Here is a 25,267-nt window from a genome sequence, read left to right on the forward strand (position 1 = left end):
CACTCCTGCACTACGTTACACCAACCTGCCAATCAAGGGGGCCGGAAAGCCCGCCACCGGGTAGCGAGCCACTGGACATATGGCTGGGAGGTTGCCTCACTGGCTAACCCAAGAGGCTTCCGCCCCACCCCAGTTCGGTGCTAGAATCCCCCGAAACTCGACCTCCTATCTGCTGCGTTTAGCCCACAAAACGAGGGGCTGGGAACCTCAGAGTGGGTCTAAACAGTACCACGACTAACAATAGCTAAGAAGAGGAAGATCACCCCCAGGATCTGACAGCGAGGGTGAAGTTGCAGGGATAGACACGTCAGAAACCGACAGGACATCCAAAGACACACACACTATCGCCCACACCAGGCTTCCCTGAGGAGGACCCCGTGGCCATGTTGCTGATAAACAGGACACCGTACTACATTCTACTAGACATGAGGGTGACAGGGATGTGCCTAGGAGAGGGAACAGTCCCCCTAACAAAACGCACTGCAACCGTACAAGGGGTCTCCGGCATGGTGGCAGGGATCCCCTTCACAGAACCCTCAAGTAGGACATAAGGAGGAAAAAGGTGAAGGAACAGTTGTTGTACTTTCCTTCTCCCTGGCTAATATCTTGGGACGGGATCTAATGACTAAACTGATAATGTTGATCCAGTTTGCGGAGGACGGGTAATAGCCTGCTCCTCCCCTGGAGTCCTCCCCTCAGGGCACCCACCAGCAATATACTATCACGCCACATGGATGCCAGCCAAGGTGGTTCAGGCAAGTTGGATCCCTCCTGGAGTATTCAGGGAATCTCCGAGAGCTATGTGAAGTAGCTCGCAGTGGGATTGCCGCACACACCACCTCTTAGTGGAGACCTCCATAAAAGATGAAGACTTTGTTAGCCAGTAAAGAACACAAGGGGCAAGAAATCCCAGACCTCGGCTTGTCCATGCTTGCCGAGGCCCCTGACGCTAGGTAGGGAGCTGGCACCTCTCCAAATGGGGAAGTGACACAGAACGGGTTGCCCGGCACTATGCGGCGCTTCCCCCTTGCCCAAACCCCATAACTTCTGCCCATAGCAGTGACCAAGCGAGAAACCATTGGAGGGAACTGGGAATATCGAGCAAATGGTACAACACCCCAAGGAAGTGCCCCCATCGGCCACATGGGGAGAATCCCAGAGGGGGACTGGCCACCACAAACCTCCCCCCCACACAATGGCTCACTAGGAAGGGCCAGAACCAGGAGCAAGCCCAGAAAAAAATCCACTAAGCCGGGCCCCCACAAACTAAGTAAACGTTTTTTAAACAACTTAAATATTACTCCGATCATGGGTGAAATATGTACACAATATTATGCAATAACTACTTTTACTATGAGCTCAGCATAGGACACAAGTGCATCTAAAAACGTAGTACATACAACTACACATATGGAAAATAACCTGTAAGAAAGTGCATTGGTTAACTCAAAAACATTATGAATTGTACTTTTAGCAGCGGAATAGCAAAATGTAAACAAACAATGACTTTTCCATACGCACATAGCATTGTTAACTGGAAATAACATTCAACTCTGAACACAGTTGCAATACTTTTATCAGCACCACAACATCAAGAAAAAATGCATTAATTGAAAATCACAATGAAAGTCAAAGGGAAGCTCTGCACAGTACACAGAACTAAGTGAGTCCCATAGTCTGTCAGTATCGGCTCGGGGACAAAGATAACAACAATTTACACGGAGAAGGAGGAGCAACTTGACAACTAGAGGCACTCCTTGGCCAAGCACAAGCCGCAGCTTGCTCTTAAAGGTCCACATTTTACCCTAAAGTCCAAATTACACTCTATATCACACCCAGGGGTCATACATACCAGCTGTGTCACGCCAAGTTAGGTTATGTTATATGAATTTGTTACATGCTCGGTTACTCGTGAGTGTCCCGGCGCGAGACCAACAAGGTGCAGCAATGGGCTTCAATTGTTTCTTGAATACAACTGGATCCTGGATGGTACGCAGAACCAGAGGAAGAGCATTCCATGCAACCGCTGCTTTAACTGAAGAGGAACTACCCCCCATCCTCTGACGCCTGAAACGTGGGAGTTGGGCAAAGCATAGGAACGAGGAGCGCAAAGAGCGCGCACAAGCATAAAAGGAAACACGCCTCTGCAGGTAAAGAGGGCCACCTCCACGGAGCGCGCAGTGGGCCATGATCAGCAGTTTAAATTTCATTCTGGCTGCTAAAGGCAGCCAGTGATAAAAGCGCAACTGGTGATGAACACTGTCCCTGGCCGACAGACCTGATAGCAATCTGGCTGCGGTGTTCTGGACCACCTGTAACTTCTTCAACAAGTAATGCCTGGATGCCAGCAAAAAGGGCATTAGCGTAATCCAGCCTAGACAGGATCAGCGCACACGTGATTGTTGCCTCGCCGCAGATGGCAGAAGGGAAAAAATCTTCTAAAAGATTTAAGCAGGCTGAAGCAGCCGCCAGCAAGCTTCCTGATGTGTACTGCAAAGGAGAGTTCTTCGTCAAACCAAACCCCAAGATTTTTTGCTGGCTTCCCAGTAGAGGCCAGAGCTGCTCTCTGAAATTCGAGGGAAATGTGTCAAAAAGCAGGATCTCCGATTTCCTTTCATTGCACTTCAGCTGTACCTCTGCCAGCTATTTAAAGATTGATGAAAGGCAATGTTGGGCTAGAAGTACAGAGTTCTCGCCTTTGGCCCAGGTGAAAAGCAGCTGGGTGTCATCCGCATAAGCCAACACCTTAGCCCCAGCTCCTCTGCTAGATATATCAGAGGAGTCATATAGATATTAAATAGGAGGGGACTAGGGAAGAACCCTGCGGGACACCCATTGTTACCAGCTGAGGGGAAGAGGAGGAAGGTGGGATCCATATCTGCTCGGACCGCCCTTCCAAGAAGGAGCGGAACAAGCCCCACACGGTGCCCAACAGACCAATCCTTGCCAGACGTGTCAGAAGCATTGGATGCAAGACCGTGGCAAACGCGGCTTAGAGGTCGAGCAAAATTAGCACCGCCCTCCCGCATGCGTCCAGACAGTCCCATATAGCCTCCGCCACCTCAACCAGCACTGTTTCAGTGCTGTGCGAAACCCAGATTGCGTTGGGTGTAGGAGCGCCTCCTTTTCCACAAAATTGGTACAATGTTTGTTTACTGCTTTCTCACATACCTTTGGCAATGCAGGGAGGAGGGAGATAGGCCGGTAGTTCCCTGGGCAAAGGGGGTCTAGTGACTGCTTTTTCAAGAGAGGGAGAATCTTGGCCTCCTTCCAAGCCAATGGCACCATCGCTTTCTGGAGGGAAAGATTGATGATGGAATTAACTTCTGCATTAGCAACCTCAGCTGCCACTGCCAGCGTCCTAGCCAGATAAGGGTCTAAAGGTGAACCTGATTTTAAACCTTTAAGAATTTTAAGACATTCCAGGGAATCAACTGGCCTAAATTCGGCCAGTGAGTGTCTAATAGCTACCGGAGGCCACCCCAGAGAAGCCTCCGAATGGGTACTGCAGGGAGTGAAGGTTGATAGAATAGCCAGAATCTTATCCCTAAAAGAGCGAGAGAGAGTGTTGCACCAGGAAGGTGAAAAAGGCATCACACTTGCTTGGGCCACAGTAGACATGAAACTCTGGACAATCGCATACATTTCCCTAGAGGTATTGTTGGCGGATTCAATATGGGCTGAGTAAAATTGTCCTTTGGCCAGCTTGATCGCTGCATAGTATGACTTCTGCTTATCTCTAAGCTTGCTCTTATCAAATGGGCAGTAGCCACTCCTCTTCCACGCCCGTTCAAGGATTTTACAGTCATGCTTCAAGTCTTTGAGAGAAGAATTAAACCAGGGTTTGGACGGAGATTCTCTAGCCAGCCTGGTGGAACGTGGGGGGCCACTGTAGCAACTGCGGACGAGAGCCAGTTGGAAAACCCCGCAACCTGGTCCTCAAGCTCTCCTACCAGTCTAGTTTTAGAGGCTGCCAAGGCCACATTAAACGCAGAGGGATCAATTTTGCCAAAGACTGATTTATAGCTTGGGTAGCCAGAGGCTCAGCCTTGGACACTTCTCAAGAGAAGTGGATTATAAAATGGTCCGACCAGGAGACCGGACAAGGGTCCTTTAATTGAATCGGGAAGTTAGTGCAGATAGGATCGAGAACATGTCCAGCCTGGTGTGTATGAAAGCTAACATGCTGATTAAGCTGGGCCAGCTGTAGCCCATCAAGCAGGTCCAAGCAAATAGCACCTCTCAGTGCCCCAAAGAGCAGGCCTTATATCCGAAAAGGTCCCGTCTCCTTTGGATTTCAGTTTACCCTAGGGGTGTGAAGAGAATTTTTATCTTAACTTCTTAATTTTGTGATGGGAAGGTATAGGCAGATCCAGTTGGCCAGATATAGAGGAGCCATTCCCAACCAAGCATTCTGAAAAAATATAACTAACCATGCTCACTACCTGTAGACTCACTTTAGCAGGTGAACAAACAACTGCTGCCTGGGAAACCATCCATGGTAAAGCAAACAAGGATATAGCAGTACTGCATCAGAAACAGTAAGACCAAAGGGAGTGAGGCAGATATTGAAACTCATCCTGTTAAAAAAACATGTAGCAAGCCCCCACAATTCTTATGCATCCCAGCACAAGTAAATTAACTAGAGCAAATGGCGTACGTTCTACACTTTGAGTACAGTACAAGTCTGATAAAACTGCGAGGTACCACACCCTTTAGTTTCACAAAATAATGTTTGTCAATAACAATACTGTGGCAATATCCAGAATGATGCTACACTACACTGCAAACAGTTCGATGTGGCACATGTTGCAACCTGTGGATGCCAGTACTATGCTTGTTTAGTACTTACCAGAGTATCCCTCCAGCTCCTTAAGTTTGGCCTCGTTGACATCTGTAGCAATGACCGTGGCTCCTTCTCTCGCAAATGCCTTTAAAATAAAAATATAATTAAGAAATGGAGTACTTGGAACTATACATTGTCTCCAAATCAACCATGTTCACCAGGGCCAGACGGGCCCTTTATTCCACCGGGCATTTCCCCTGTGGGATGAAGCCCTCTGTCACTTTACCCACCTCCCAAAGATTAGAGTTTAATTGCAGCAGGCCTGGGAAGGCTTTAAGAGAAAGAGAGGGATGGAGGGAGTAAGTAGAGAGCATGCGATCAGAGAAGGGGAAGAGAGAGAGGTGAGGAGGAAGAGAATAGAAGGATGGAAAGAGAGCCAGAGAGCTAGGTAACGAAGGGAGCAGGGCGAGATTAAGTATTTTTGCCAAGGTTGCTTATGGTTCCCAGGTTTTGCTCTGATGTGCACCCTTCACATCTTCCTATTTTGAAGGAATATATCTACTAAGGAAAGGGATGTGATCCCACACACTTTTAGGGCCTTTTTCAGAAACAGAATGAAACATTCGACATGCTACAATCAGGGTCAATGGTGAAACAGCAAAGTAAGGTAGACAAGAAAAATACATTTTTTTCGTGCTCATGTTTAGGTTAGCTTAAATGCTTTACATTTAACACCCAGTGACGCCATCATAAGGAAGAATCCAATGGAGGCTCCTGTAGTCGGATATTTTGGAAGACAGAACATTGACACAATGTTCAACGACTAACCTCTACTGTCATTGTGGGAAGCCATTGCTGGTGTATGAACTACTTTGGAAGAGTATTTATTTTAGATGTTTGCAGTCAGGAAAGGAAAACTGGGTTACATTTCGATTCTGTGCAATTCGATTCCGACTGTCGCCCTAAGGAGGACAAAAGAAATTGTTTAATTCAGACAAATTGCACTCCGTGGACTAATTCCTGGCAGACCCAGCCTTAGGCACTGGCGAGCTAGGCAAAAGTCCAGGGCATCTAATTTCAGAGGGGCGCACGGTGCTTACCCACGAAACTTTATTTTTTTTTTTTGGTTCCGGGCCGCCAGTGCTTGCTCTTTATCGGCATGCGTTCCATAAATGACGCAGCTCGCTCCCAAGTAACTCCTTATATTTATAGTGCTTAGAGGGGAGCCAGAGGAGAATGAGAAAGGGCATCAAATCTAGTTAGCCCAGGGCACTTTTTTTCTCAAAGGCCGGTTCTTGGTCTAACTCCTAAACATTTTCATAGGAGGATCTCTCTTCTGCCAAGTAAACAAGATTTACTTTATCAGTCATGTTAATACATTTCCATATAACAGATGTGATGCAATGATAGTTGCTAGAACATCAGAGAGGTTTATGTCTCACTGTCCTTTTAACACAGTTCTCCAGCATTAGCAGTTGCTCGTGGGTAGGTTAGTGACATAGCCAAGTGCTTAAGTGCAGGTGTAGGCAGGCTCTGAGAGATTTCTGTATGTCACTGGCTTCAAAGGAGCAGCTGAGGGTTTCTTTTGGAGGCAGAGTTGGCCCAGTTCTCTGCTGATTATCAAAAAACACAAGAAGCATTACAAAAAATAGTATTAATAACCACACTTCAGGCACAGTTTTGCCTTCTATGTACGTTCTTAACAGCAGCTGTTACTATCACCCGGTTTCTCAGCACAGAATTTACCAACATATCAAGGGTGGAAGGCTAATATGGCCTAGACTGGATTCGATCTTGTGATCTCCAAAACGTAATAGTGAGTGTTTAACTTACTAATCCTTGTTGCAGGCAAAAAGATATTCTAACTGTGGAGCCACATTTTTGCCTTTTTTATTTGTGGCTTTATACGATCTGTTAGACATGACAGCCTTGGGAGGGTTTTCCCCCAACTTTTTCGCCTGTCTCCCTCTATTTTCTGCACTATTTTGCTGGCTTTAGGACTCTGCACGCTTTAGAGCTGCTAATCAGTGCTAGGGTGCTTGTGCTCTCTCCTCTAAAACATGATAACATTGGATCATACCCAATTGGCATATTTAATTTACTTTTAAGTTCCAGTAACATGCACAACAGGTGCCCATAGAATGTAAATTAAATGCCACTAGTGGGCCCGCAGCACTAATTGTGTTGCCCACATAAATAGCCCCCTAATCTCAGGCTTGCCATGGCAGGTGCAGATCCTTGTCACTATGACTTGGCAGGAAAAATTACTTCACATTAATCAATAAAACCCGTTCTCCAAGGCCAAGGAAATCGTGTGTAGATCGCTCTGGTTTTCTACTCTACGGTGTGTATGCATCACAAGACTTTCAAATTCCTGCAACAAACCTATTTCTTACTTATGGTTAATTGCCACACTTCCATGCCTCAAAAGTTTTATAAAAACTCCTTTCCATTGACAGTCCCTCCAAAGGAAGATGAATGGTGACTGACTTCAATATCTTTTCAATCTCCCAAACAGCTTCTAAATGAGCAGTACACACCAACTTTCAGTGAAAAAAGTGAGGACGACAAAGTGACCCCTCACGGGCGAACCACCAAAGGGGTAACTGGCAGGTACTCACCAGATAAGACCACAGCTCTCATCATTGGTGTTCAAAAAAACATCAAAAGAAGAAATGTGTGTAGGTGCACAAGAGTGACAAGTAAGTACACTCTGTAATAGTGATGAAATATGATTAAAATTGACAGGTACGCCTTTCACTCGATAACTTTATTATTCACTAGGAGTGAACTGTCAAATTAAAATGTGTGCAGGTTGCTAATCATGCATACCCATATCACATGCCAACATATTTCATTGCCTACGGTCTTCGGCAAATTCTTCAGGCCTAGACAACTCGTCACAGCACCATAGTTGGACACTTCATTCTAGAAAGACTGTCAAATGGAAGAAGCAAACACAGTCATTTGTGATGTCTCTAGGCACCAAATTATGCGCCTGTACAAAGGACAGGAACGCATGTATCTCATACATACGGTCGATTTCTGCCCTTTCAAAGTGGCGTGGGCAACACAGCAAAAATACTTGTAGCGCTGTCCTACACCGTGTTATTGTAAATGAGGCCCATAGATTTTAGTAATACCCAGATCCTATGTAATGCAATATTTTTACATAACTGTCCCTTCAAAACCTTCTCATGGATAGTAAGCGCTGTGTAAATACAATGACAATTAAAAGCAAGCACTTCACAGCTCAGTTAATTCTGTGCACTACCACTCAAAATGCTTCAAGCCATTCGATAAATTAACTGCAACAGCACTCTCCTGTGCTGTGAAATCGAAGCTGGACAGACAGCTAACCAAAAGCAACATTCGGTCAGTGTGCTGCTGGCCTGAAAAAAATTCAAATGTGAACAACCAGTTAATCTGCAAATGCAAAGGACCTGCAGGTTAACTCGTTGTGCACATTTGAATTTCTTTCAGGCCAGCAACACACTGGCAGAAAGGTATGTTTAGCTGTCTGCCTGGCTTCGATTTCACAGGAGAGCCCTTGTATACCACTCCAGCCAAAGCATTTTAACGGGCGTGTCCCACATATTGAAGACCTCTGCCCTAGAGGGTACAAGCTGGTTCCTAGCTGTGGAGCAAACGATCCAGCCTGGGAAATATAGTAAGTTCACCAGAGGTCAAGGTTTAAATGGCTCAAGAGAATTATAGTTTTTTTCCAGTGTTGCTGGGGGCTGCTTTTTCCAGTGTCGCTGGGGGGCTGCCGAACTCCCAGCAGCCCCCCACAAATTAAATAAAAAAATTGGGGATTCCCCTTGTAGGGACATCACCAAAAATGAACACATAAATTGACCTCACAGGGCATTATCTGGCTTTCCTTGAAGGAGCAGTGAATAATAAATGAGCGGCTGTGGCCGCTCATTTCTTGTTAATTTTTTATATGTTTTTTGTTTTTATGTTTCTGGGTGTCCCGGTCCCGCCTGGGACACCCATTGATTTTTAATTTTTTTTTATAAAGATGCTTTCTAGGGGCCGTGCAGGAGCTGGCATTCTTTTTTTAAGAGTTACCCCTGTTCAGCCCAGAAAATTAATTTTGTTGGGCGCTGCAGGGGGAGGGAAGTGGAGAGCTGCAGTGGGGGAGGGGCGAGCCCCAGGGCACCTGCGGTCCAGTTCTCCTGAAGGAGCCAGCTTTATATAATCTTTCGAGTGGCGTGCCCCAGTACCCACCCGGAGCACGCCACAGCTGCGCCCTTGTTGGTGGCTGCTAGGAGAGGGCCAGGTGCCCCTCAGCATAGCCTGTACCCAGCGCGGGTGCAATGGGCGACGGCATTACTGTGATTCATTGATCTTTCTGCCTGACAGCACGGGAAAAAGTTTTGTTCTCCTACTGTGCAGGAGCAGCTTTTTGCTCCTGCCTGGTGGGAGAACACGTCTTTCCCTGTCCGCGCTCTTGGGCAGGGAAAATACAGTGTCTCTTGGTTCGTAGACCTTAGGACACCTTACCTGAGCTGGCTCTGAGATGGGAGGTCGCCAGGGTCATGTATAGCTCTGAAAGAGGGTCCTCATGCCCCCCACATCCAGTGCAGTGTGGCCCTGGGGTATGGAGTCTCCAGGGCCTATTCAGACTCTGCAAGGCTGTGGCTATGTGGGCCCAATTCCTCTTTATGGAAAGGATGACCCGGGGATGGGTTCCCTGGATCCTTCTTTTGAGTCGGGAGAGTGGACCCACCCCTTTAATAAGATGTCGGCCTTGGGGGATGGTGTCCCCGGGGGCTATTGGAGCATTGGGCAGCACGCACCCAGCTCCCCCTATTTAGCAATGTGCTTCCATTTTATAACACGCAGGAGTGCATTTTTGGACTCTTTTTCCCCGGTTTCTCTGCCCCCGCTTGACTGATCAACCCAAGCCTTTCTATGCAGAAATTCGTCATAAAGCAGCTCTTTTTTTAATAGTTGTGTGGACATTCATCAAACAGAGTTATCAGCAACACAAAAATGGCATTTCCTATGGAAACACAATCCTAAATATAATTACCCAGTGGCGATGGCAAATGGGATATATATTAGTATAGGTATATACATATATGTATAATACATGGGAATCTGAAATCCCTGTATACAAACCGGCAACTTGTGATGCACCTAGTCACCTGTTAATAAAGAAATGTAATCAGAACTCAACTAAACTACTTTTCACAGCTCAGCCCTGACATCACAATGTCTGCTGCCAGAGCCAACAGCCAAGGGGAAAGGCACTTCAGGTCACAGCATAATTAAAGTTGTTGTTTATAGAACGCAAATTAAATGTTTCTTCAGCTCTGTTTTTTTAGCTCTACAGTGACATGCAGAATATACATATTTATGGCAACAGGTTCATTTTTTGCACTCCTTAGGTAATTATAAAAAGTTTGAATCTTCCTGCATGTATTTTACACAGTCCGAGCGACTGCACTTTTTTTTTCTTTTAAAAAATAGAACTGATTCCGATATCTTCTTTCAGCAAATATCTAATGTTTTTGATGTGTTTAATTTTGTACCACAGATTCTATTTTTATTCTTCATGTTTGCAAACATGCATGCTTTTTTATAAGATTAAGTTATGTACTAAGGATTTAAATAGTTTGTGGATAAGGTGATGGTGTGATCATGTATTATAAGGGATAAAGTACCCACTGCAGTACATGATAAGGATAATTCCCCTAGTTTTATATTTAAAACCCAGCAGACCAGTCAAGTGAGAGCTAGAGATAATTCTAAATAAAACAGAGGAAGTAGGGGTAGGAGGGGCTTACTTCCATTATAGGTATACTGAATATGGTCTACAAAATTAAATTAAAAGTGTAGGCACATATAATATACTAAAATAAATGTTAAAGGAAAACATAACTAAATAAAAAAACAGATTTATACGGATGTTAAAATAGAAAAGCCTCTGAAATTCAAAGGTTATAGTAAGGATTACAATCCATGATTTGCACACCAGCCAAGCAAACCTTAACTCGCACACGAAATGCAAAACCTCACAACATTTGCACCAATCAAGAAATCTTGAAAGCAAAATGCAATTAAATAACACACACAAGCCAATAAACGATACTACATTGACATCTCCTTCGAAGTGGTAAGGGTAATATGATATGTAATCACATCTGTAAAATTATTTGTAACATTTGTAATTGTATCTGATGCATTGAGGGTGCGGCCTCTTGTGTAAAGTATGGTATTCATGGATATATATATTATTTTTTTGGGATTAATTAAAGCATTACAATCCACATATGAAAAAATCAAAACTTAAATTCATTAGAAAATATTTTTCCCTGAGCTCCTCCCATCATTCTCAAAAAATAAGGATATAAAATGTGTAATATAAAATTTCTTCTAGGACAAGGTAACCTTCGATTAAGTGCGACGACATGGCGGCATTGTATCAATAAATACAATTAGTAAAAATAGAGGTTACTTATAAAAGCAACAGGTAAAACACCAACTTGAAAAAAATGTACAATTCAGAGTAACAACAGTCAATAGTCAATGACAAGTCGTTGAATTCAAGTTCCATGTTGTGAGGCTGGGGCTGGATACACTGGTTTTGCTGGAGAGCAGTTTCAAAGATGTACCATTATTATGACCACCTGTGCTTGTTCCCTGGTTTTGACACAGGGCCTCGGATTTACTGATTAATCTTACGATATGCAAGATTGATAAAGAGTGAGGCAAATATTTAAAGCTTTGTTCTCCGGATTGAAACCCTGCATAGAAGACCGAACTCCCAATCTGTTTCACTCAGGCCTCAGTTTTGATCTGCGCAAGGACAGCAATGCTGGGCAGAGGCATACAACATGCTGCAGATACTCGACTGATTCCCCGCAACCCCTGCATGGAAGCTCATCTGATGGGCGCCGACAAAGTGGGTAGATGTTTCAAAAAGTGCCACTCCCCTGTTCTAAGTGCCATGAACCGCTGTTTTAGATACAGGGGGTATGTGCAGGCCAGATATGATGGAAGAGAGGCCAACTGATATGAATTGATTACTGACCATGCGTGCTTGCGTTTGGCAAGGGTCACTTTTGTCATGGCTATTGTGTGAGACAAGGTTAGTGGTCCTACACATAGCTTGCAAATGGCAGCGGTGTCTCAGTTAAATGATAAATGCCCTTTAACTGTGCTTTTTTTCAGTGAATTTCTGAAGTTTTTTAGAACGAACTTTGAGGAGGTATGACCAAAGCCAACCATAACTTCACTTTAACTTTGTTTTTTTCAGATGATTTTTTATCATCTACCATCGATACAATGATAAAATTATAAATTTACTTGAAAAGTTACAATCTAAAGGTTCTAACGATATATTGACTCCCAATGTAGCGACCACGATTTAACGACACTGTATTTGCCTGTGATGTCATGAACGACAACCTTCTTTATCTCAACATCCTTATCTATGAACTGTCAGCATTTTACTTTTTACCGACTCCCTGCTTCCATTGCCTTGAGGTACATATTTAATAGAAAGCAGATATGTGCTAGTGGACTACCAATACATGAGTCACATTAACTCAGAGTGTGCATGTGAGTATTGGTGCCAATGCTTTCACCTGTCCCAGAGCAGGAGTATTTGATGTTGCTGTGTTTTCTCTGAACCATTGGCACTGCATGTTTTTTTTCGGTCTACGTTGACAGTGTTTCTTTGTTCAGATGTTACCGGTTCCTGTCCTACAGTAATATGTGCCCCCCTCTCCTAATTGGGTAGGTTTGAATGTAGTTGTTGCAGGCTCTGGTTAAGGTGGCAGGGTGTGACTGGTTTAAGTTTTAACTGTTTTTAACTTTGATATCAATCGTCGCTTTTGATCTTTTATGCATATTGTATTGTGGACATTCGCCAATTGTATTTTTTGTCTAATTGTAAGGATTTTTATTAATTCAACAATAAATATTCTGTCTGTCTTACTTGAGAAAAAAAAAACTTGACTGCCAGGAAGGTGTGTTGTAGATGGCACAGGTAATGTAACGTTTACAAGAGTAATCTACCTTCTGGAGAGCGGCATCCCAGGCACCCTTGCACCCCATAGCCTGTTTAGACTTACTATTGCAGTTGCTCGACCAATTCCCTGAGCTGCAGCAGACAGCACAATGATCTTTCCATCCAGTCGACCCATGCTGCAACCTTCAAGAAACAAAACATGGCTGTCAGATCTGAAAAAATTGCACACTTAATCACAGCTGGTAAACATAAAAAATTGTGTAAACTAATATTTCGTCACAGGCAATTATGATAACAAATGTAAACATAAATGCCTTCATACTGCAGGAAGGCTAAACAAACTAACAAATTGATAACAGAAAAACAAACCAGGTTAAATGTTGGGAGAGGTCACACTTCCAAAAATGGCAGCAACGGATCCACGGGGGTCACGATTTATTTAATTATTTAAATGTTGAGTTTTACTTGAAAACTTTACAATTTTGTATTATTTACAACCAAGTCTATACTTTATGCATTTTTACTTTACAAACATCATTGCATATGCGCATTAAAATGTAACAATTAATTATTTTATAATATAATTAATTTGGGACCATAACGGCTATAAAGGCAATAAAGGAAATTTTCAAGGCTATAATATAGCTGGAAAGAATTTAGACTTTGCTACCTACTGCCTCCCCAAATTTCATCACAAGACTTATTGTTCTTTTAAATATCCCTTCCTAGCGATATTCAAGGCGACCATGAATTGAGATGTTTTAGTTGGTGTGCTGCACAATACGGAAGCAGGGCCAGCTTTAGCACTGGTGGTTCCTTGTGCGACAATGTTTGTTAGCACCCCCCCATGGGCACCCCCCCAGGGATTCCCTCACTACCACCCTTTAACAGTGCCCCCTCAAGTCTCCATATCCACTCTCTCTCAGATGTATTTAATCCGTTATATAGCGCCACCTATACCAGTGTAGGGTGTCAGAGCACTTTTCATCACACACACACATTACACAGAGACAAACAAGCATATGTGTGTAAATCAGTGTATGGGGAGGTTACATAAGCCAGAAGACTACAAGTTGAGTCACATGTCATCCATAGTTTAGGAGTGCTTGGTTTGAAAAAAGCATTGAAACCATAACCCTCTGGTTGGGGGTTACATTTAATAATAAGGATTTGTTTTCAGAAATGAACCCTTTTTGAAACATTAGAATAAAGAAAGACAGAGGAAAAAATCATAATGCTCTTATATATGCAGTTCGCATGCAGCTCTTTGATGACCGTTATTAGTCCACTGCTCCATGTTACCATTTTTAAATCGAACCTGCTAGTAACAAAAGTATCTCTCTGACAAAGGCACTGACCTATTTAAACTATATGCACTTTGTGATCTGCATAGTACACATTCTTTGCAGCATGCATATTAACCCCCTGTGCTACTGTAAAATGAGGAAAAAACTTCCACTAGACAAAACTCCTTTTCTCTCCAGGAAGAATATTAATTACTGGAGTTATCTTGAAATTTTTATTATTAAGTAAAAATTGCCGGAGGTCAAGAAGGAGGCAGCAGGTGCTTTTACTTCCAAACAGTGTGCCCCCTCGAAGAGTCAGCACCCGATGCAGTGGCACTGGTCGCACCACCCTAGAGCCGGCCCTGTACGGAAGAAAAGGTCAAGAAAAAAATGTCTAGCTAGCCCGTTATTATATAATTTAGGAAAGCGCCTCTTTTAGACATGGTCGCCCCAAATTTTTGCCACTGGTATGGGTGCACAGTCAATGCTAACCAGGCTCTTGCGCCAGTGCTCTCTCACTAAAAACTACAAACGTTAATTGTAACCCAAATGACAAGGACTTTAGCACCCTTGTAAGACCCTGGTATATAGCACCAGTGATACCCAGAACATGAGTACTAAAGAGGGGCCCGAAGAGCTGCAGCATGTATTATGCCACCCAACGGGACACACACACAAACAACCTGCAGACTGCCATTGCAGGATGTGTGAAATGGTGCAAGCCATTTCAAAAGCATGACATTGCCCACTCCCTGTGCGCAATTCTTATGTATATTGCATGTACTATATGCAAGTCATCCCTACAGCCGGGATTTAGTGCCCTAAGGCAGGGTGCATCATATTACATGAGAGGGAACATCTGCATGAGCAGATATGCCACAGTGATCCCTAGCACCATTTCTAGGCATTGCAAGTGCTCAGAAAGCCATTTTGAGGACATGTACTAAGCACGTTACATTACATTACGAGTTACCCAGCTACATAATGGCTTCACTGAGAATAATGGTGTTTGATACCAAACATCTTGTCTTATTAAATCTGTACTGAAGCCAGTAATAGATTTATTGAGACCTGCACCCAGAGGGCACGAAGCCCTACTAGACTCTAAGTGTGTTGGCTCAGGGGTATCTTCCAGCCTGCCACCACCAACAGGTTTCTGACCCCCTGCAAGGTAGAGCCTGCGGTCAAGAATAATGCCTGCTCTCCAAAAGGTGTTCTCGCCTCCTCCAGCAGGATGGCTAGCAATTTAGCTTACCAAGACCAGAGGCTTCAAAGCCTCTGCCACCTTTGAAATGCAACCCTGGCCACCCATCAGACCTGGGGAATGCCACCCCCTACCCTGGGGCCCATCTTACACCAGTGCAGATGGTAAATTAGTTATTCCAGAGGCGTGTTCCACCGAGAGGCTAGCCACACCCCTAAGGTGAGCTAACTGAAGTGAACAGCCAGAGAAGGATTTCACCATCTTCTTTTTGGTGAAATAGGGACTTCTGTGTCAGGGTTATGCCCACATCTCATAGGAAGTCGGGACATAGGGGGCGTAGTCGACTTAGTGGTAGATAGCCCATTGGATACTACTGCATACCCCCCAAAATGCCCCAAATTGAAGATTTAGGGGTCCTCCCGACACCAGATACCCAGATTCGACTTGCTGGATATCTGAAGAGGACAAAGAAGAGACGATCCTGCAAGGACTAAGGACCTGCACCGAACCTAGCACCAAACCTTGCCTTGCTGCTTGCTCCTGAACAATTGCAAAGACTCGACCCGTCCTGCGGTTATGCATCCTCCCGAACACTTGGAGGGATGTCCAACACTCCAACATCGTTCCACCATCTTCCTTGGGGTGGAGGAGCTATCTCCTGCATCTGCAGGGACTGACAGCATCTGTCTGGTTTACTGTGTTGCTGGCCATCGTGCCCACTGAGGTAGGATTATTTCAGGAGGAGGTTTTAGTGGCTCCAAGTGGTCAGCGTACAACATAAGAAACACAGGGGGTCTACCAGCTAACTATTGAAGCTACACTGTCAATACTGAGTCGACTAGATCTCAGAGTGTATACATCACGAAAACAGTGTATTTGTGAAGAAAATTAAGAGGGATGGACTCAACATGCATAAAATACGTTGATCCCTAGGGGCGTACCAAACCATATATTAAGAAAGTGGTATAAGAACCACGACTTGCAGAGACACAAGGCCTGGAGCTTTAGAACCGCTGGGGCCACCAAGGTCGTGGCACAGGGGACCCACGGGGGATGCGTGCAGTGTGTGAACACAGCCGCAATTCACCATTAACTTCTATGGGGAAAGTCGCAGTTGGAATTTTAAAGATAAAGGATACTTTGGAGAGAACTTAGGGCAAATACCTTTAGACTTAAGGGGTTCTAGAGCCAACACCCATGAGAGCACCAGAGTACTCGAGTTACCTCACCCAGGGAAGCCAGGTGCATAGGTGTCTTTTGGTGTTGGGTTTCGTCATCGTTTTCAATTACGACCAGCTGCAAAGTGCTGCGGCCGTCGTAGAGGAAAGTATCCGGTGTGATCCAAGCCTGGATCGAAGATGAGAAGAACCTGAAAGCAGAAGGGACTGAGTCTGGGTCAATAGCCAGTGACCAGGAGCACGATAGGCAGATGCCCACCGATGTCGGGTGATTTCAGGTGAAGAAGGTGAAGCTTGACTCTTCAGCCACGAGGACCAAGAGGCGTCGGCGATGACCATGTTCTGGATTCGAGCTGTCCCATGAAGGAGGTCGGTGTCGGTTTCCGGATTGGACCCAACATTGGACCCAACACGCCTTGGCAACAGCAACCCACGCAGAAAGCAGAGATAGGCTTCGGTGCAGACCAGCAAGGTCTGACTCACCACTTGGTAGGGAATCAGGACACGTCTGGAGCAACCAGGGAAGCCCAAGGAAAATCAGAATGGCCTTCGTGGGGACCCACCAGTCAAAGGACCAGGGATTGCGAAGGAGCCTCGAGCGGAAAGCAAGAAGCAGGCTCATGGAACACTCGGGCTACAAGTAACCCAAAGCACAACTTCAGGAAAGCTTGGGAAGTCAATGCACTACCAAATCGGCACGGTGTACAGGGGTTCTGGTTCCACGTCACTCGTGAGGGCTGCTGGTCTCAGCTTTGCTGGGGACTCGAGTCGGCCTTTGAGAAGTCTGGAAATCCTCTTCCTGGGCTGCAAATACTTCAGAGTCCTGCGGGAGCTTCAGAGATGCAGACCGGCAAATGCTTTGTTGGTGCCTGCTTGAGCAGGGGAGTCACTCCTTGACCCCAAGGGAGATTCTTCCGTCCTCTAGTCGAAGTTCCAGGATTCAGTTTCAGAGTTTAGTCCAGGTGTAATCTCAAGTTCTGTTGCCAGGGGTTCCTTACTTATACTAAAGAAAGGGGTTGGACTTACTTTAGGGACCCACCTATGGGAGTGTTTGGAAAGAGGGGTGGCTACACCCATTTCCTTTGTCCAGTTTCGCGCCAGAGCAGGGGCTGAGTGCCCCTGCAACCGGTTTGAACTGGGATATGCACAGGGACAACAAGTGTGCCCCCAGCACTGCTGTGAAAGCATTCTCTGAATGCACCCACCCAGCCCTAATACACTAAAGCCTGTCTGGGAGGTGGTTACACCTCCCTGTGACAGGAAACCTATTGTCCAGGCCTCCCCTGCCGGAGTTTCATCCAGCAACAGGATGCCGGACGAGTGTCTGTGGCGGCAGGATCCATTTTGTGATGCCAGGGCTCCTTTAAACGATTATCGGGCAGACCAGCCTGTACATGCCTCTCCCTCTAGACGGTGGGGGGGATGGGGGGGATTCCAAAGTGTTTGACACCAAACACGACATGTTTCCATGCAGCCATTCCAAAGTTAGCATTTACAGCGAGGTCATAATACACTTAAGAGTTTATGGTCTGGCTGCATCACAGAACAGCCTCAGAGAATAGGCTCTGAAAGCTGCAGAGCGGCCCTCCTCATGCACGGGCACCCTCTCACACAAAACCAAGCACTCTGCCTTCAGGATTGAAAAGGCCTGCCATAGGAGTGACTGATAGGCTTATATGTGTCAGTGATTAAAGGTAGATATAGGTGACCTATATCTTAGTAAGGGGTGCATGTGCCACCTTACCCAGGTTGCGGTAGCAGTCCTATGGTGTCATTTTGGAAGGTTTCCCAGGGGTGGCATAATACATGCTGCAGCCCCTGGTAGGCCTCTGGGGTGCCTATGCCCTTGGTACCTAAGGTACCATATACTAGGGACTCACAAGGGTACCCCAGTAACCAAACTGGAGTGCACCTAAAGTACATGCAATCAGTTTACAGAGGAAGCAGCTAGGCTGGGGTCCTGGATAGCAGGGCCCCAGCCAGACTAAAGTCGAAAAACAGTGAAACACCGGCAGAAAGTGTGGGTAACCATAGTAAGAAGATCCTGCTCTCCTACAGTCACCCCTATGGCAGGCCTTTCAGACATAAAGGCAGGGTGCTTGGTTATATGTGTGAGGGTGTTCCAGCCTGAGCAGGACACCCCTACAAAGCCTTTAGAAGTGTGGCCAGCCATTTTAATACATATAGTGGGCATCAGTCATTACAAGATGTCTAACTATATAATGGCTGCACCGATCCTGGTCATGTTTGTTATCAAACATGTTGGATTCATACCCCAACACTGATTCTAAGGTTGGAAGTATGATCCCATGTACTGGGGTCTCCCTGGGGGTGCCCCCCTCTACTTCGGTTACAGACTTTTAAGGTCTGACAGCAAGCTAGTGCTGCTGCCGACCACAGACACAATTCCGCACTCCTGCTGCTGAGCCAAGCTCGAGCCGGGCAAGGTAGAACAATATGTTTCCTGTCGCAGGGAAGGGCGACCACCTCCCAGACAGGGCTTAAGTGTATTTGCTAGGGTGGGACACTTCTCAACGAACTAATTCAGGGAGCCCTAGGTTTCTGCTCTGGTGCAACAAGGAAGTATCCTCGCCTCTGTCCAGCCCCTCCTCTGGGAGGGACCCCTGATTTGTCCTAACCCCTTTCCTCATGTATTTAAGGGCTTACCTATGGGTGGGTCCTCAGATTCATCGTGGGACAAGACTTCTGGATACTTGGACTTCACCTGGAACTGAGAATGCATTAAGGAAGACTCCTGCTTTTCCTGGTCTCGCTGTTCTGCAAGTTTTCATCATAGTCTGTATCTGTGCTTCTTCCAGGATCTTCACCAAAACTGTGGGCATCAAGGACACCATCAGTAATTTCCCTTGGAGTGAAGGAGTCAATCCCCTGCATCTTCAGGCACTGCAGCAAAGCTGACCGTCCCACGGTCTTCGAAAGGCTCAGCAACACAGGTGGTGGCTCTGCAACTCCCTCGATGTCTGAAGTGTCCTCTCTACAATTTTGAGGCCAGTATCCCTTGTCAGAAGCGCTGCGACCAAACCCTTGTGCACCGCATTGACTTGCCGCTGTCAAGGCTTGTTGACTGTGCATTCCAGAGATCTTTGGGCTACAAGAAGCTCCAGCCTCAAGCACCTCTTCCAGCCAAGAACAACATCCTCACTGCATTCTCTGCTCCAAAGGCAGTCTTTCTTGATGAGCTGCTCGAGGCCCTCTTGCGACTCCTGTGCCTTCGTCCTGTGGGCCCTCTTGAGGGTCTTGTTCTGCTCCAGTGGGTTACCCTGCTTGCTCGGGCCTGCTACGACTCCCCTGCTTGTGGTGAGTCCCTTGCCAGTCCAACGTTGCTACATCTGCAATTTCCATGTCTGTTGCAGCTGCCAAGGCTCCTTCGTGCTCCCGCCGGACACCGACTCCCTGGTTCTCGACTTCCAACGTGGGACAGTTCTTGCATGGCTCCTGGTCTTCCTCAGTGTCGCCATGTCCTCAAAGCTGCAGTGACAAGGTCACAGTCAACTCCCTTGAACCTCCCATCATTGGTGGGCATTGCACTTCCGGGCCTCTGGTCACCTCTGAGTGGCATAGATACTATCCCCTCTGCTTGAAGGTTCTTCACTTCAAGAATCCACCTTTGGATATCACCGGACTCCTGCCCAGTCTTCTCCAGCTGCATGTTTCCTGAAGTCGTCCATTGTGGTCAACTGCAGTTTCCGACGTTACTTCACACCCGGCTTCCCTGGTGTAGGTATCCAGGTTCCTGGGGTATCCACAGGGGGGGTGACTCTCCAATCTTCTGTCTTCCACTGGGATTCTTCAGGGTCCACTGGGAAGGGTCCATCTTCTTCAAAACTGCAACTGCGACTTCCCTGTTGACTTCTTTGGGACATGAGGCTGTGTTTCTACTCATGCATACAGCCTCCATGGGGTTTCTGGGTACTTCCCTTGGGTGGTTCCTTGTGTCCCCAGCTCCTGTGAGCCTCCTGGTCCAAGTCTCGACTTCAGGCGCAGTTTGCATTCCATTTTTTTAGTATATGGTTTGGTATCCCCCTGGAGACCACTGTATTTTGTGCTTACTTTACTATTTGCAATTGAAGTATTGTTGTGAATTTGTGTTTACATCTCCGGGTAGCTGATATACCGATGTGTTAGGGAGTGTTGTGTATGTATAGACATATTGTTATGTATTCACTGCGTGGTTCTTTTTCATTTAATCTACACTACATGATTAATCTGGTAAAACAACCTGCTTAACACTCCTTCAAGATAAGCCTGAAGGCTGCTCTCCACAGCTACCACTTTGAGAGGTTTCAGAGGTTTTCCAAGACCACTAAAAACACCATAAAGATGCTTCACTTAAATAAGTGGGCACCATATAATAAGCAAGCCTCCTGCATGTGGCTTAAAAAATCTCCTGGAGTTGAGTGGGGGGGTCTCGCTCCTGCTCCCGGAAACTCAGTGAGGTGCGAGGCCGGTCCAGACGGTGGCTAAACCACAGAGCCAAGTGTCGAAAGTAGATGCTTCCTCATAGCAGCCCCAGGGCTTGAAGCCAGCCTTCTGAGATGTTATGTTATGTTAAATGAACTTATAGAGCGCATGGCTGCCCCAGCAACAGGGCTTCCCAGCACTAGGTCTAGCAGAGCGGAAAAGCGAGGAGGATAGTAATTGGAGAGGAGCTACATCTTAATAATTTTCCTGAAGGCCCAGTGGTCTTGCATGCAGCTAGCGGCAGGAGGGCTTGAGTTCCAAAGGGTCAGAGCAAGTGCCCTAAACGAGCCCCCCCCCCCCCCCCCCTGCTCTTGTCCTGCGCACTGGTAGGACACGGGCCAAATACAGGTCCGCAGAGGGCAAGGCTCGCGCCGGGACATACAGAGAGCATAGCTCACTCAAAATATGCAGACCGTACAGGATCTTGTGTGTGGTACACAGGGTCTTAAAGTGGACTCTCCGCTCTATAGGTAGCCAGTAGAGACTGCATGGAAGGTCTGGGCTTGGCAGTACATTGGTAGTGCCTAAAGCATGCGAGCAGCAGCGTTCTGTGCCCCTGTAGTATTTTAGTCACAGATTAGTGTGACGCCACGTAGCAACCCATTACAGTAGTCTAGTCGTGCCAACACAGTGGATTGGATAATCATTTGCTGAATAGGTACGTCAAAAAGTCCCAAGATTAGCTTCAAGTCACGTAGAAGACCAAAGCAAGTACCGGCCACTGTTTTAGCATGCTCCTCAAAAGAAAGAGCACCGTCCAACAAAACTCCCACATTCTTGACCATGGTTTTCAGTTGGGGGGGGGGGGGGGGGGGAGGGGGTTGTTCAAGGGTCATAGGCCACCAGTGGTTACCCCATAGATGTGTATCTCAGCCCACCAGGAGCACTTCTGACTTGGTGAAATTCAATTGAAGGTAGTTATCCGCCATCTCATTATCTCGGAAATTCACCTGATCCTGATTAGAATTGCTGGAAAAGGTGAACACCGGTTGGGTGTCATCTGCATGGGATACCAATGCAATGTTCCTGGCTGTAGCCCTGACGGCCAGAGCACAGATGTAAATGGTAAATAAAGTGCGGCTCAGGGCAGATCCCTGAGGCACACCACAGCATAGAGGGTGGACACCGGAGGAAAAAGGGGGGCAGAGACCTGGAAAGACCGATCGGTCAAGAAGGATGAGAACCAGGCGAGGTGAGATCATATCCCTGCCACACCAGGAGAAGATACACTCAAAAAGACTTCGAAAAAAGTTTAAAAAAGAAAGGCAAGTCAAAAGGTGACTCTGGGGTAAATCAATCCAAATCTGCACTGACTAGCATGGAAAGAAAATAACGGACGCCAGCGCGCTGAGGTTGCACCTATATAGGCACGGTGCAGGTCACTTCCAGAACGGACGAAGACATCACATGGAGCCGAATGACGCCACCTATCAATGACAGGGGTACAACTCAAGAAAAATGTCAGGATCCAGTGTGACGCCTAGGGGTTAATTCTAAGGTAAGGGATCTGCAAATTTTATAATCAGATTTTTTTGGACTGGGTTTTGTCAGCTGTTGCTGTCCGAAAATTAGTATTTACGTTATCGATCATTAAAATTCACCTGGATATTGCATATTTTTGGTACAAACTGGAGCTTTATTTACGTCTGCCCAGAGCTCCTGTTTGGGCTTGGGTAAAGACAGGGAAAAGGAAGTAAAATAAGGTGGTAATCGAAGGCTTAGAAAATGACCTACTAAAGCACATAGAGTAGTATTTTGAATTTAACAATGCCACTGCGTCAGAACAAACAGTATGGGAAGCATTTAAGTCTTACTTAAGGGGGGCACTTTCTACCATAATGATACAGAGAAATATAAGTAGGAAGAAGACAGAGGAGGACTCGTTGTTTAAAATTAAACAAAAAGAGCAAGAGCTACAGAGAGCCTCACGAGCAACAAACCAACTTGCCTTCCATCCAGAAGGAGCTAGAGAACTTAAAAGTTAAATATCAGGCAAATCTTGACAAGATCATTAAAGAGAGGTGGGATGCAAGCAGACTGCAGAACTTTTCTTATGGCGAAAAATGTGGCCGTATTTTGGCATGGAAGGCTAGGTCCGATCGAGCTAGAAACCAGATAAGTAGGTTAAAGATACAGAGTTCTGGCGACATAACATTTAATAATGATGAGCTGTTGGAAGAAGTTAAGTTATATATGCAGAACTTGTATACAGGTACAAACCATAAAACTTCTACTGAAGAATCAGCTCACTGGCTGGAGGAGCTTAGCCTCCCACATTTAACAGATGAGGATAGTTCGCTGCTAGGCTCTTTGATTAAAGAGGGGGAGATTCATGATCAGCTCAAAAGAATGGCCAGGGGAAAATCAGCTGGCCCAGATGGGCTTCCAGTTGAAGTTTATCAAATGGGGGCTGGCATAGTCATTCCTATCCTTACGTCTCTATTTAATAAAATACATTATGAGGGACAGACTATTCCACCGACCTGGCTGGAAGCTACAGTAACACTAGTTCTTAAGCCCAATAAGGACCCCTTGACAGTTGAGTCCTATAGGCCAATCTCGCTGCTAAATACAGATTACAAGATCTTCGCTGGGGTTTTGGCGGCGAGATTGGCCAAAGTAATTAAGTCCTTAATACATGAGAATCAGAGGGGCTTTATGCCAGGTAGGCAGTTAAATGAACTGACCTATCAAGCCATTGCTGCAATAGACTATGCTTCAGAGCAAAAAAAACCCTTAACTATCGTGGCAATTGACGCCGCCAAGGCCTTTGACCAGGTCCATTGGCTATATCTATGGGAGGCTCTGTCTAAGTTTGGCATTCCAGCTAGTTTTATAGCATCCATAAAAGCTCTGTATCATAGTCCTAAGGCCAAGTTTCTTGTAAATAATCTGCTAACAGATTGGGTTCAAATAACACGGGGTACTAGGCAGGGATGCCCCCTGTCTCCTTTATTGTTTAATCTGTACATAGAGCCTTTGGTAAATCAGCTAAGATCGGATGCTCTGATTAAACCCTTCCAGATTAATGAGTTAGACCTAAGATTTGCACTATATGCTGACGACCTCCTAATCCTGAGATATCTATCCACCGTCTATTTCATCATGCCGAAAGTTTTGGGGTGGTCTCAGGATATAGAATTAATAAAGAAAAAACGGAGGTCATGCAGTGGAATTATGTGGATAAACTCCCTGAAACAAAACCCGGATGAGATACCTTGGAATTCATTTAGTTCAGAACATCTCAGAAACATCCAAGGTGAATTTGGATAGAGTCTACAAGGACATCTGTGGGACCTTGCAGCGTTGGTCTGGCCTACCACTAAACATCTTTGGAAGGGTTAATTTAATTTAAATAACCATCTTAATTAATGAAGATGGTTATTTTGCCAAAGGTTACTTTTCTTTTTAATTCAATACCCTTGACATTTAATCCCAAAGATATTGCCAAACTACAGGGAAGAATCAGATCCTTCATCTGGAACTGTAAATCGCCCAGAATCTCTTTAAAAAAATTGCGACGGAAATTGAAAGCAGGAGGACTTGCCATGCCAGATATTTTGCACTATTGTCATTCTTTTCACTTTAAAAACTTCAGGCGTATGGCAGACAAAGCGGACACATCTTCTTTAGGACGGCTATTCCAGGCATTATTGCATAGTACCCCTTTAGGGCAAGAATCCCTTTTATTTAAATTTGGGGATCCAAGATTCTATAAGAAGGTTAGATTAAAGGTGTTAGGGACTGCCCTGAGAAACTGGGTGTTTGTGAGAAAGAAATTAGGTATTCCCTATTACACACCCCAGGCCCCTATATGGGATTCGCCTGGGACGCCAGAATGTCTCAGAGACCAATTATCAATTCCTCTTAAAACAGCTGGTATCATGCAGTGGCAGGATCTTTTGGATAATTCCCAGCTACTGGGGTGGGACTCACTCTCTAGGCTGACAAATGGAACTCTCACCAGGTTCAAATACTATCAGCTATCCAGTTGGTGGTCTACTATTCCATGGGAGTTTACAACCAACCCAAAATTTGAATCTGTGAAGAGAAAAGGTAGATGGAAAAAGGAGATTTCCTTTTGATATGAGGCACTAAGGGCCAGATGTATCAAGGCCTTTGCGACTCGCAAAGGCTGAAAATCGCAGATTTTCGGCCTTTGCGACTGGCAAACGGCCGTTTTGCGATATTTCACATGTATGAAATAATCGCAATTTATTTAATCGCAATTATTTGCGATTCCTTCTTTTGCATAGCATTTAAGGAATCGCAAATTTTGCGATTCCTTAAATGATATGTATGACACATTTTTGGTGTGCGAATTTGTTTAAAAAAATCGCATTT

The 25,267-nt window shown here is 45.6% G+C and overlaps 1 protein-coding gene across 1 annotated transcript in view; it reads right to left on the reverse strand.

Annotated features, from left to right (window-relative positions):
• Positions 1-25,267, reverse strand: part of BDH2 (3-hydroxybutyrate dehydrogenase 2) — a 134,148-nt gene that overhangs the window by 87,449 nt on the left and 21,432 nt on the right. Inside the window, exons 2-3 of the mRNA XM_086951850.1 lie at positions 12,877-12,956; positions 4,853-4,931 (exon numbers count right to left, since the gene is read on the reverse strand). Coding sequence (XP_086807976.1) covers positions 4,853-4,931; positions 12,877-12,948 — 151 coding nt within the window. The 5' untranslated portion in view covers positions 12,949-12,956. The remainder of the gene's footprint in view (positions 1-4,852; positions 4,932-12,876; positions 12,957-25,267) is intronic.

Source organism: Lissotriton vulgaris, unplaced genomic scaffold (genome assembly GCF_964263255.1).
Source record: "Lissotriton vulgaris unplaced genomic scaffold, aLisVul1.2 SCAFFOLD_1282, whole genome shotgun sequence".
Classification (NCBI taxonomy): domain Eukaryota; kingdom Metazoa; phylum Chordata; class Amphibia; order Caudata; family Salamandridae; genus Lissotriton; species Lissotriton vulgaris.